General features: G+C 44.0%; 2 protein-coding genes across 6 annotated transcripts in view; one reads left to right on the forward strand and one right to left on the reverse strand.

Annotated features, from left to right (window-relative positions):
- The window catches only part of LOC139820695 (protein kinase C-binding protein NELL1), a 76,098-nt gene extending 64,928 nt beyond the window's left edge, over window positions 1-11,170 (reverse strand). For 3 of the 4 annotated variants that reach the window (XM_071791162.1, XM_071791153.1, XM_071791143.1), the window contains exon 1: window positions 8,333-11,169. In XM_071791162.1, coding sequence (XP_071647263.1) covers window positions 8,333-8,708 — 376 coding nt within the window. In that variant the 5' untranslated portion in view covers window positions 8,709-11,169. Of the gene's footprint in view, window positions 1-8,332 lie in introns of all 4 variants that reach the window. The other variant, XM_071791169.1, reaches the window with a different exon arrangement.
- LOC139820820 (WD repeat-containing protein 18) overlaps window positions 1-14,441 on the forward strand; it is a 187,759-nt gene that overhangs the window by 162,561 nt on the left and 10,757 nt on the right. The gene's annotated exons all lie outside the window — the stretch shown is intronic.

A 14,441-nucleotide genomic window follows, 5' to 3' on the forward strand; every position in this document is an offset into this window, starting at 1 on the left:
TCGTTTCTCTATCCGTCTATTTTATGCGTCATTGTGCTTGCAATCTCTCGTGCTTTATATTTTGATTTTCCAATTACGATATAATATTCTGTGCAATTTCGTTCGAGTACAATTCTCTCGAATCCGAAAACAAATATTTTTTATCAGTTAATATAAATTTGTGAGCTGGTTAAATTTAAATGGCATAATTAGGATAGGATCTATAAAAGAAGCGTTTTAAAAATTGGATGTTTGTCATGGAATAATTAAATATCCTTCTCAAATGTAGCACTTTTAAATTAACTTGTCTCAGATACGATATTTTATATTTTTAGGACGCATCGTGTATTACATTTTGAATTTGGGTCACACCGTTTGAATTAGCGGAAGGGGTTAACCTGCATTTCTTCAAACACTTTGGGAGGAGAAGCTGCATTGAATGCGAATAAAGAAAACTCTATCCCCCTCCCCCTTCTCGATGTAGAGTGCATCCTCCTTTGACGTATAACGATGCTCTCTTTGCAGGAGCAGTGCAGTCTTTTAAATTGTAGTGTCGAGCCGCGATAGGAAACTGTAAACACTATCATGAGATAACGAGAAAAGTTCTACGAAAGTTTCTATACTGTTTTGTACTGTCGTTGAATTTTGATAAGCACTTCTCATTCAGTCTTTTTATTGGCCGAAACAATTATTTGGTTAAATAGGTACTTTAGGGAAAATAGTGAGTGTTTTCAAATCTCCCTCTCCCTCTCTTTTTTAACTAAATGCTAAGATCTTAAAGATTCAAATCAATAAATTATTCCACACTTCTTTAATCGCGATGAACCGAAATTCTGATTCATATTTCAACTCGGAATTACATTAATCGCGAAGCAGCTCGGCAACTCAAGGCGTTGCTTCAGTTTCGCTGACGGATCAGGCCACTAGAATTTATGCTAACCCGACAGTAATCAGAGCTGGAACATCCGAGAGCTGGATCAACGCGTGGCCTGCCGAAACGGGCATCGTACGATTTTCTTTGATTACGTTATATAATGTGAGAAAGCACGGAGACACATGAACTCGACTGACGACTGCACATTCCGGCCGTGTCATAATTATTACATTCATTAACACGGGTCTTTTTTTATCTTTGTAAAATACGTGGAAAGAAATATGTTCGGCACATTTATAGCAGGCATTTCTCGCGATTTGTAAAAGATTTCCCGTATCTGACATTTATATGCGCGATTAAAATATGAGTATATAAACTCTTTTCCGTAAAAACACAGAATTGCTGAAAAATTTTACTATTTCGAATTAAATAGGATAGTTCCGTCTAGCGGCTCACTTCCTTGAACACATGGCAGTGTCCAAATATACCGGGCGTACTATTTTAAACTACTACTCATTTCTTCGAATTAAATCGTACGAGTGAATCAAAGCCAAGGCAAATCAAGGCCGCTAAATGTGGAACCGGGTACGCTGAGCCGAACCGAACTGCAATTCCACTAAAATTTGTCAAACTAAAAATATTATACATTATTTGTGTCAGATAATGAACTGACGTAAAAAAAAGTTACAATTACAACAATTCATTTAGACGCAATAAAACACAAAGATACGAAAATGAAGTACCCTTTCTTTCTAAATTATCGACTCTGTTGAAAACCGAGATAAATAAGTAAATTAATTAATTAGTATAATATTTTAAAAAGTATAACATACACGAATATCTTCTTTTCTTATTGCATATATCTACATATCTACATCTCGGATTACGATATATATATCCAGTTTCCTTCGGAGGGGACATTGCAAAACTGCTCCTTCACGTATCTCTAAACGGGAGATACGCATTGATGATACAGCTGATCTCGCCCGCGGACAAATCGTCCAAGAACAATGACGAAGATATAGGGGGAGGGGGCCGACTTAAGGGTCAGGAAGGACTTCGAAATCGTGCCGTGGGAAGGGCACCGTGGCAAGCGATCGCCGCGCGCTTCGTTTCATTTCGTTTGTTCGTGAACGCACGGGTGTGCGTGAAGGGTATAATACACCTAAAGGGACGGAATGAGAGGGTGGAGGCAGAGCAGCGCAGTCCACGTCATGCCACCCCGAAAAAAACCCTCGAGACAGTGCCGTCTTTTGCGAGCGGGGCTTTGCGAGTGCGTAATTTCATCACGCGGCGCGCAGACCGACGACGAGAGCAATTTCCTCTTCCACGAAAATTCGTGTCGTTTATCGAGAAAACGCCCGCCAGACCGATCGGCATGCATGCCGCGCATGCAATTCCAAGGAGTAGTTAACGTAATTCTGATGCCGACCGGATAAAGGCGTGGGGAGACATTTCTTCGGCCGCCGAAGGCCGATTTAACGTCGGCCGAGTCTTTGTCTTCTTATTGTAATAAGGATGATTTATGAATCGAAATGGAAGCACTAAATGATCAAATACTCCGAAAAAGAAGCCAGATATCATTTTTCGTATTACTCGACGATAAAGTAGCCAAGTAGCGTATGACCAATTACGAAGTAGCCTCTGAAAGGCACAATCTCAGTGCGAACGACATTGATATCTATGAAGCTAATTCGAACATAAAATTATAAGGGCGAGGGGAGCACAGTGATCGCGATTGTTAATGCGCGTGGAGCCGCAATAATGTAACCGCCGTTTGTCTGGCGCCTAAGGGCGTACAAAGAGAGGTCTTACCGCAATATCGGTAAACGCTCAATAATTATGCAATTATTAACGATATACTTGTTAGCTGTCGTACTTAATAGTCTTACGCGTCTTGGAAATGCAGCGTTAAGCAGAGCCACCCAATATCTGCGTCTCCTTGAACTGACGCATATTACTTACATACATGCGACTTTCCGTACTTAATGAGTATTTTACGTGAAAGTAAAAGATTTAATGATAATATATATTTTTACATATTAAGTAAAGGTTTCCTAGTACATTCCAGAGTTGTTACTTTTTTGTTATCTATATTTTAAATTTAATGTTATATGATCTCTTTTTCAGAATTCTTTTTAATTTTTAATGCATTTTCTTTTTACGTTTAATTTTTTTATTCGTACATCATAAATTTATGTATGTCTTTCCTAAATTATTCCTGATAATAAAAACCAAATATTTTTTACAAATATACGTGATGTACGTAGCGTCGCATTGTGGCATTACGATGCTTTAAATTTAAATCCGCATCGTTAAATCGCATGTAGACCGAATTAACATCTCTCAAGGGCGTATCGTAATATGCATCTGTATTTCAAGAGTTAATTTACATTCAGCAAAACGTTTACACGTATCCGAGCACGTATTTGTTTGAACTTGAAGGAGGGTGCGAGTCCGGGGTACTCTGGAGTGTGATGGATATAAAGCAACTGCCGTTAACACTTCGTTCCGCTTTAATCGAAGGCTCTCCTTGAAAATCGAGAGCCATTGCGGTGCCCGCGTTCAATTAGATTTCGAGGCACTCGAAGGCGAGACAATATGAAATCCGATCGCGCATCGCGCGTCCGCGATACGGATCTCGCCATCGACGTTTCGCGTCGCGTGTGTGCGTAACTAATTCGCGTCGAGGTAAAATCGGGAAAGCAACCCGCGGTCTCGGGAGACAGGAACAAGGGGGATGGCGATGGCGCGTCCTCCTCTGACTCACCCTCGTCATCCGGAGAATTATGGGCGTCGAGTGTGTTCACCTTCTCATAAAAATTCAGAGATCCTTCTTCACGCGGACGCGGGAGAATCCCGGAGAAAAAGTATTTATTATTACGGCGCGCTAAACACGAGCACTAATTGCTTTCTCCCGGGAATAGGGGGGGTAATGCCGAAGCTAACGGTTGCATTCTAACGTGGGAAGTGATCTTTCCGCTAGATCTATAAATAGGTATACCGTACATTGTCACCGTGATGATTTTTAAGCCACGAGGCTCGAGTTGCAATTCTGCGGCGTGCAAGCGTCGCAGTTTTATCGTGTTTCTAGAAACGAAGTCGGAGAGACACGCGGCTTTACGAGCGGCGGACTTTTCTCAATGGCGATTATTATACGATCATCTCCGCGTGGCGACCGGCAGCCTGCTGGTTTTAAGAAGATACTTAAGAAAGAAGATATTTAAGAAAGACGGATGACTTCGCGAAATTATTAATTGCACGACCCCTGCACTTCTTTGCTATACGCATGTGCGGGGGGGGGGGGCGGTTCGCGTTATTTTAGATTTTCCTCGTAAATAAATTCACGAGGAAAAAATATATGAGGAAACGGTTGCTTCTCGGTAGCGCCCAGTAATTTGTGGTCACGTGATTTGTAATCGTATGATATTTTTACGATGAATGACAATGAAAACGAGGGATCATTTCAAGTTTCAACTAAAGCTCGAATCAAAGATATTTTCAAAATTACAAAATAAAAGATTCATGTTTATTTTCATTTTAGCGCGCGCATACACACCTCTTCTCCCCTTCTCTCCCCCTTGTCTTTTTTTCTCGCAATTGTACGTACAATCTCAACTCAGCTAAGAGCAGTTGATGAAGCAGGATAGCTCTTAGAAAGTATCTAAATTTATATATATAAGAAGTGGCACCACTATCTCTCTTCACTCCTCTCTTCGATACGATTTCGTCGCGTGGCCCGTCATCTGCGCTTCCTCGTAACGCGGCGAGACAAACGTTGTAGCTGGAAGAGAGCGAAAGCGATAGCGTGCGGCGTAGGAGCGCGACCAGGGGGTCCCGGGGGTCCCGGTCGCATTAACCAGAACGAGAAACAGAAAGAGAGTGAGAAAGAGACCCCGAGAGGCGGCATGCGAAAAAATACTCTCTTGGCACTCGGCTTCGGCAGACGAGATAAATAGCGTGCGTGGGTGCGCCTCGACGATGTCTACGGGCCACACGCCACGTTTTAAGCGGATTGAGCGAGCGGACCATACGAATCCGTGAGGGGGACGGCGCGAGAACGGAAGAAAGATCTAGAGAGAAAAAACGATGGCGAGCGGAAGGGAGAGAGGAAGGAAACACGCCGGTGCTACACAGACGAGGAGAGTTCTTACTCACGTTTTAAGTGCATCGACGATGTTTTAATGGCGCATCAGGTAGGAGTAATGCGCGTCGCCCTTACGGGATTACTCCGCAGTCCCCCTTTGATTGTCGTCTCGTGGGGATATTTATGCGTTGTCGGGATAAATAGAAAAGCCCGCGACGAACGGGGGCGGTGAATGCACCGGGGGGGGGGAGGAGAGGAACGAAGGAGAGGGCATAATTAACGATCGAACCGTAGGGGTGCATGCGGCCCCGCATGAGTGATATATGCGCGTGGTCGTCAAAAAATCTCACCTGATTAGCGAAGCTGTTTTAGCTATACGGCTCCGTCTCAAGCTCTATAACAAGCTAACTTCAGTGACTTTGACGCGGAAAAATAGATTTTTTTTTAATTGGATAATTATCTCGATTTTTTGTCGGACCTCTGCTACCGAATTTTTACTTGCTAATGAAGAGAGGCAATAAAAGAAGATAAATTAAAATAGGTTGCACGAACTATTTATTTCATTTACTTTATTTGATAAAAAAAGAAGAGAGTGCCTACGTGTATCTCGACGTGTATTATAGATTTTATTTTCCCAATAGCTCTTAATGTGAATAAACGAACGCAGGCTTTGTATAACTTCTCACATATAGATAACGATAAGTGAAAAAATAAAATAGAATTAATAAATTGTGTACCAGTTAAATGGGAATGGTTTTCGTTTTAAGGCACTGTGTGTGTGATCTCTTTATTGAAATTAATCCGCATTATAGCTTCTGAATTGCCAATTATGAATCATTATACAGCGCGAATCATCCGGTATATCGCCGAAGTGCGACTTGCCGAGTGTGTCTCGTGATTTATACGACGTCGTGTCATTAGCTCACGGGTGGCAAATTACGGACTAACTATAATTTATAGCCAATAAATATAGCGCGTATTGTGCGCAAGGCGGCTATCGTCGCGTATATTTGAAGATCGTGAAACGACGATTTAACAATCGAATACAATGACGATTTATTTCAATCTTTGCTGGAAAGCACAAAAGAGATGTCTCTTACATTGCTTTTTCGTTTCTTCAATAAATATCGCAGATGCACTATCTGGGAGATATTAACTTTTAGTAGTTAAATAAATTTCCATTGATTTGTATAATGATGTCATATACTCTTACAGAGTGTATTACACTATTCGATATCTGCATCGACATTTTACGAAATATAAAAAAAAAACATAATTTTTTTAAGCAATTTATGCAATTCATGCTATTCTAATAAATTCATAATTATATCAATGATTATTTGATCTTGTTAATTAAGAAATAAAGTAATGAAAAATAAAATTGGATCTTTCAACTTATCAATCAGAAATTATTAACATAATTAATTGCTATAATTCCTTGCATTGAAGGTAACTATGTTATGTCAAAATTTAACAATTTAACCATTTAAGGATTAATTAATTCCTCCTCATACATTTTGAATGTGAATTAAGATCATTCAACTCCTCTCTGTCGTCGAATGGAAGCGGAAATCGAGATGCTCGGATCACACCACCGGCACAATTGAATTCTGACGCAATGCGTCATGCGATCGTCGTTCATTTACCCGCTTCAGGACCAGAACGGTCTAAGGATAATATGCCTAGAATCTTTCGAACATTTACAAAATTAAACAACAATTATCCGAAATGAATATCTCTTCTATCAATTTTTATCACTTCTAACTTCTAATCGTTACAATTTTTACGTTAGCGATAATAATTTATTTTAGCAAAATGCCGAGTGATGCTCTCTGATCTTTCGACCGGCAGTCGCATCGAGATTTCGACGTCGCGTCGGCGCGGTTTGTTTCGATACGGCTGTACGGATGCGCGAATGGAATTCTTTGTAGAAGAAACGGACGAATATCTCGGGAATCTCGCCCCATCGGTGTTTTAATAACACACGTGTCTGCATACTCACATGTGGACACGATGCAGACGCACGGTATGCCGCGAATATTTGTCTTATTTCCTCGATAAAAGGCCGCCCCGCGCCCTGTTTATCCTTCGCATTTCGAGCGAGCCGATCTGGGGCTCTCGCGGGTCTCTTTTGTAAGAGACCGGGGTGAAGTGTGTCGTCGGCCCGGGGTGATCGTATCGCGACGAATTTTCATGGAAATCGGGATACACGTCATCTTTCGATCGTGGGATCTGATCAATCATATAGATAAATCCCATGGCCGTTCGTCGTTCGTCGACTGCGCGAGACATACGAACATTCAATCCCGATTCAATTCAATTCGGTTCGAACTGAATTGAACGATCGTTGGTGGAAATCGGCTTTAAAGATTACTCCCACGTTGAGGAATGTTTGAAAAATCAATGGGCGACACACCTAATCCGTTAAAGCAATGAATAATATTTATTGGAAGCAGTAAAAGGGTAGAAGAGATGCTCGTATTCCGAAAATTTTTGTGCCGATGAACGGAAGTATTGACTTTATTGTTTTTCCACGAAACTACCTTTTATGGCGCGCAGCTGGATGCTGTTGGAAGAAAATCGACGTTTTCTATTGCCTATTCTTTAGCATAGAAATGTAACTCGGCAGGCAAAGAATCAGAGCAAACTAAAGAACGAGCAGATATTCATCATGAATTAGAAAAGTATTCATCTTGGATTAGTAAAATAATCGACCGGTACCAGTAGTGCGATTCTGTAACTCGTTATGCTGTCGTTATGTGTTTATAACGACAGTTGCGCAGGTATACTATATAATAAAAAAGCTGCGCAACTATCGTTATGAGCACATAATGACGCATAACGAGTTACAGAATCGCACTACAGGGAAAACCTTTTTTATGAGGTACCAAAAGAAGGAAAATCTATTTATTGTTAGTAGCGGAATAAAATAGAGAAATATAAATTTTTTGGACAAAATTCATGCGTTTTAAGTTCCTCAGAAGTCGAATGTAATATCAAGCAAATTATTCCTCGCGTCTTATTGAAAAAGACACGGAAATAGAATTTATTAAATATTCAATAAAGACCTGAACGAGAGCCTGAAATTATAATGAAGTTCCAATTGCTACTGCAATTATTTTTACATTCTTCTAATTATTCGTGTGAAAAATATCGGTCTCTCCGTTTCTCACTTTTCGCGACACTAACAAATTCTCCCTCACGAAAGAAATGCACCCGACAGAACTGTAAAATTGTTTCATCCTTCTCTCACGCAGGTGCTACGGAACTTTTCTCTGCCAAATTAAAGCAGCCTAAGACGCTTCCATTCTCACTCAACGTGCATATCCTATATATTTAACAAAGCTCGATATATGTTGCAATCGATCAGGATTTATATGTCGTTTTCATACCTGGTGAGACGGCAAGCGCGAGAAAGGCAGCGGCGGCAGCGACGTATAGTATCCTGAGCGCATTTCCCGAGCCGCGCCGTCTTCTGCCGGGCCTCTTCTGGGCGGCACGGCAGCGGCAGGAGTCGTCGTTGCAGCACACCCTCGCCGCGGAATCGCCGTACGATCGTCGGGGTTGCAGATCGAGAACGACGTAGGCCTTTTCCTCCTCCTCCTCTTCTTCCCCGTAGGACTCTTCCTCGCCATCGGCGTCCTCGGGCAGGTCGGCGGCCGCCGATGCGCGACGTCGACGCGGCGATCTCGCCCGGCGCGGGTCGCCGGCACTGCGGTTGCCGCCGCCGCCGCCGGCACGGTCGATCGCCGGCTCGCCTCGATACATGGCCTGCGGGTGCAGCGACGACGACGGTGGCCAGCAACGTGCCACCGGGGTCGGCTGCGCTCGTCAACGTATCCTGCCCGCGGTGCCCGCAACTACACCCGCGCCAGTACTACCTTCGGCGGCCCAGTCCCTCACCCTGCCTGCGACACCGTGCGACCTGGCGACACGATCGCTGCTACGAGGCATTACCGCTACCTGGGCCGTCCGAGCCGAGCCACCACTAGCCACCGGGCACACGCAGCACCAACTAACCAACCAACCGACCGAACCGAACCGAATCGAATCGAACCGATCAACCGATCAACCAACCACTGACCTCCAGTGCCGTCCGCTCTCTCTTTCTCTCTCTCTCTCTGGTCCTGACCGAGTTCGCAACCGATCACTGTATTCCCGCCGGCGATTATATCTCGACGGTTGTACTATCCCTGCGGTAAACGCGTGTCGCGAAATGACAGCGGACGACCGCGGTGTGACAAGATAGTCCGTTTCGCGAGAACGGACGCGCTCCCGTTCTCGAATCTGCCGTCAGGACGACGACCCTGGCGCGCCGCGCTGCTCCTTTCACGTGACACACGCTCCGGAGTGCCGTAGTACCGTGACGCGTGACGCACCGACGAGGGTGAAGGCCTCGAGGAATCCGCGTATTATATCCGCCGCGTCGGAGGGAAGAAACCCTCCAAACGTATACGCGCTTCGTATTAGCGATGACACGCGTCGAGCGCGGAAGGAAAGAAGGGTTCGACTGTCTCTGTCCCCTTCAGCACCCTCTCTCTTTCTCTCTCTTTCTCTCTCTCAGTCTTTCGATCGTCTTTGTCCCCTTTTTGCTTTTCTCTATTCGAAACTCGACGACCACCCTTGCTCGCGCGACGAAGAACTACCACCAAGCGCCATCGGCACGTTCTTCCTCCACCCTCTCTGTCGAGAAGCGAACGACTGACTGCTACAGCTCGTGCGTCGTCCAGCGCGCCTGGACACTACCACCGTCCGGTAGGAAGTGTCGGCTGCCACGAGGTGGACACCTCTGCGAGGTCTTGCCAGCGGCGGCGGTGGCGGTGGCGGTGGCGGCGGCAATAGCGGCGGCAGCAGCACCGGCGGTGGTGGTAGCACCGTAAAGACGGTAGTAGCGGCGGTGGCAGCTGCAGCTGGTGGTGCACCGGCGCGTCGGAGCAATTGTGCTCCGCTCGTGCACGGTGGTGGTACCCGAGTAAGTAGCGTATAGACCAAAAATCAGTGGTTCAGCGTTCGTTTAAGCGGGATCTACCCTGTGCGCGGGGAGCTTACCACCCTTTCTCGCAATTCTATAAAGTTTAGTTCGTACAATTCGCCCCGGAGTTTGCGTTCGCAACTCCTTCACGACGGCCTCGACCGACAATCCAGCCCCCTTTTTCAGCTGGAGTCTCTTCGCGAAAGTCCGGTCGACTGCCCTTTCTCTCTCTCTCTCTCTCTTCCTCTTTACTATCTTTCTCTCCCTCTCTTTAAAACGGTGCGCTCCGTTCTCCGCTGTCTACAGAGGAGCAGACCGCGATCCGTCACCGTGAACTCTCGCTCGCGCACTGCCGCGGCTCTCTCGCTTCACTGACTGGGGGGTAACGCGCCTTCGCGCCGGCTACCAGCAGGCCAGCAGCACGAGCAGTGGCGAAGCTCTCTAGCACACGGCCAGCTACTAAGCAGCACCACGCACGACGGGCAGCCTCTCGACTGCCCTCGACTGCCGTAAGTGTGTGTCTGCCCGCCCGCCCGTGTCGGCGCGGTGCGGCGCGGCATGGCGCGGCCTCGCGCGCAGGCGGCGTCGGCGTCGGCGTGCGTCGAGCGGAACGGCGACGACGCCGTTAGTCGGCGGAGCTACGAGCGAGCAGTTGCCGGCTAAGGTAGAGGCAGCGAGTGGTTCTCCTCGCTCTCTCGCTCCCTGCGACGACGACGACGGCAGCGGCGGCGGTGGTGGAGGCGGCGGCGGCGGCAGCAGCGCCGCCGCGACGCTTGCGACGACGACGTCGCGATGGCCCCGCGGAGGAGCGCCCCGTCGATGCCATCGGCCTGGGCCGAAATCGATGCCCCGCAACGAGGCGTCTGAAACGCGGCACCCCCGCGACCTGTGCCACACACCACCGCCACCACGACCACACACGCCTTACCCCCGGCGCGGGGATACCGGGTGTCCTATTTTGCCTCGCGGCGTTCTTCGGCCAGCACGAAGGCCGTTTAATGTTTGAAAATGTTCCGAAAAGTTGCAGCCGTCCTTTCTTCTCATTTCTTTAAAACTTAATAATAACTTAAAATACCTTTTCAATTGTATAAAATGGGGTTTGAAGAAGATTCCATGCTAGGAATCTAGAAATGCATACAATAACTTGTGAAAAATGCATATCTGAACAATTGTATAATTTAAACTGTAAAATGGAATAATTTTTGTTATTTACGCTTTCTCCCTATTTAATTTTAATATAATACAGAGTATAATATGAAACACCCCAAACTTTCCCGAATTACGAATTTCTGATTCTGCTTTATTCGTACTTCCACTTTTAGAAAATATAAATCTCTGGTTTTTTTTATAGAATTAAAACACCCCGTGCATACAATCTCGTGCACGAAGATCGTGAACACTTAATACTTGATATTATGTAAACGTATATTGCACAAACATAAATGTACATTTATGGCTATGTGTAAGTTTGGTCACGTTGTACGTGTCTAAAGTGTTACACAAGCATGCGGCAATACAGTGCACACATTATCCCCATCGAAGTACTCATACATAAGTATACTCATGCATAATCGAAGTCGGACGCACGTACAAATACACGGATCCGTTGAAAGTGTTGGATGGGAGAGACGTGCCAGGAGACGAGATCCTGAGGAAGGAATTTCCTTCGATTTATCGGTTGCCTTTAAATATGCATTGCCTCGTCCTACATGATGAGCGTATTACTCAACAGAAATAGAGAGTTCCCCCTATATTTGTCAAATAGAAAAGCCCCATCTTTGAACAGATATAAAAAGAAATATTGTCGATTCACGCACTTTTTGTCTCCGAATTATAGATTCTTGAATTTGGAATCCGCATGTATGTATATTGCGCAGATATGTTTAAAATATGAACTTTCTTCCTAAAAAAATCTATAATATGCGCGCATACATATATGCGGGTAATAAGAAGTAATATACGCAACTCGAGCAATATTGAGTCCGGAGTTTGCAGGAAAGTTTTTTCATTTTTTTTTCCATTTTTATCGCATCGCGTGAATATGCATATAGGTGGAGCGATAGAATTTTCTGAAACTATAGCAACCCTGCACGAGGCAACAGAGTGGAGAATGCAATACGGTTGCATTTCAACGGTGATACGAGTACCCCTGCTGTGACAACAAATGTAGAACGTTTCTGTTTATATTTCTTTGCGGGTAATTCGATTTGAATATTCAGGATATTTCTGATCGACCAGAATGATACAGTAATATAAAGATAAAAGTAAATAAGGAATATAATGAAAGTAATATAAAGATAAAATATAAGATAAGAAAGTAATATAAGAATAATATCACAATTTTATATTATATATGATGATGTTTGCTTATTTTCGCAGTTTACTGAATCGACCTACAGATATTCTTTTATTCGTACATTTTTGGCAACATTCTTGTCACACGTAAAAGAAAAAGAATCTGTCTGCAGACAGCGAAGATTCTTTTTAACTGAAAAAATGCTGTATTCTATGAAACATTGCCAGCAAGAATTACTGCGGCAAGTCGAAAGTTACTCTCTAATTTAAACTTCTCATAAAGAACGAATTAAGCAAATTAAAGAAGTAAAGAGCTGAGTGGTTCACTTAATGATATCCAAAGTTAAATAATAATTGTTATAAATTGATTCATGTGGATTTGAAAGTAACATGCCTTTATTTCGTTTCTACTTGAGACCTTGTCGAAGCACCGCGAATCAATTCCGTATCTTATATAAGATTTAGTTAATAAAATATTTAAAAAATTATATGAAGCGTCGAATTCGCTGAAACGTTCTACATTGAAAAACAAAACATGATGGTACTCCGACACGCGTGATTACAAACGATCGTGGCGACCGAGGGCATTTCCCGGCTAATTTCGGACTTCCAAAATTCGCATGGGATTCCCGTTCCCTCGAACAGGAGTCAATAGACCCGTTGCGGCAGATGTGCGTATCGATTTCGGGATGTCGTCGATTCGCGCGTATATCCCCGAACGAACGCGATATCGTATGCCTCGTTCTTTGAGATACCGGCGACTCCTCGTGCATGCTTGTCTTCGTCCCCGCTTCACGTTGCGGCGGCGGCGGCGTCAGCGTCGGCCAGCAGGCACACGCAGCGCGAAGCAGGGGGTTCTGCAGGGGGAGCACCTGGAGGGACCACTGGGTGGCCGGCATCACCCTCGCCAGGTGGCTGCAACTTGTTGTTGCGGGACCCCGCGACCTACGTGGGCCTTCTTTCTCCCTCCATTATGTGCCCTCCTACCATCTCTCTCTCTCCTCTTCGTACCCTCTTTCGCGTGGTTCCACACTCACGATTGTGTATGTAGACACTATAAATCGGTATTCCTATTTTTTCGTAAAAGCGAGGACATCGGGTTTTCCATTTTAAATCGGAAAATTGAAATTTTGCCGAAAGGGGGTGGATGTGAAGAGGGCGATATAGAAACAGATGGAACAACGATTGAACGAGCAGTTGCGACCAATATTAAGTTACATCGCAGCGAGTGAAATTGTATATCATAGAATTTTTTTCCAATCTTATTTTTCAATTTAATCCTGTTTCTTAACAGCAATAACAATGAAAAAAATTTATTTATTTATTCACAACGATAACGTTCAATTAGCAAATTCCTCTAAACATGTTATTTTTGCATTTCAAAGTTCATTTTTGCTAACGCCTATTTGTTTTTACTTTTTGTTTCTTTAGCGACATTTTTCTACCAATAATTTGATATAATTTTATTTTAAATCGTCGCGAATATGAATAAAAGTGGATCGCTATCGGAGACGCGAGAGCTCGAAGGACCAGCTGCTTTCACGCATCATTTACGGTACCCGCTGCCGTTATTCTGAAATGACACCTCCTTCAGGTACAATCACACCGCTGAAAGAAGTGCGTGAAACCTTGTGTCACGCGATCTTCCAAAAATAAGGAAGAGGATACTCCTTGCGGAGTGTGGCACGCGCCATAACGTCCCCTTTCCTTTTACAGCCGTTGACTTTTCAATCGAGGATTCAAGAAATGTTTCTTGAGGTGTAGCAATCTCCCATCTCTCTCGTTTTTAAACCCGATATTTATGCTCACATGTATACATAACTCATGCGTGAGTTTTTATTGTATAATAAGAATTATAAACAATATACTTAATCTTACAATTACATGCATTCTAGACTATTCGGAAGCTTTAATTATTAAAATATATGTCATGCAAATTATGTTACTGTACCCGCATTGACAGAAATGACAATGAGGTTGCGAAAATGTTCAGCTTTCACCGTAAAAATATGCATATCGTGTGCATTATAATAAGTCGGTAAAAGTAGGGTCACCTATTTAAAATCAAGCAACGTCTCAATAATATATCAGGGTAGATTCTCATATAAATTAACTCAAGCTAATGAACTTTCTCTCGACAGATTTTTTTTTCTCATATAATCTAACGCAATCTAATAAACTTTCTCTCGAAAGATTTTTTCTCAAGCATGTTGTAAAAAAAAAATTTGGTTGAT

This window comes from Temnothorax longispinosus, chromosome 1 (assembly GCF_030848805.1).
Source record: "Temnothorax longispinosus isolate EJ_2023e chromosome 1, Tlon_JGU_v1, whole genome shotgun sequence".
NCBI lineage: Eukaryota > Metazoa > Arthropoda > Insecta > Hymenoptera > Formicidae > Temnothorax > Temnothorax longispinosus.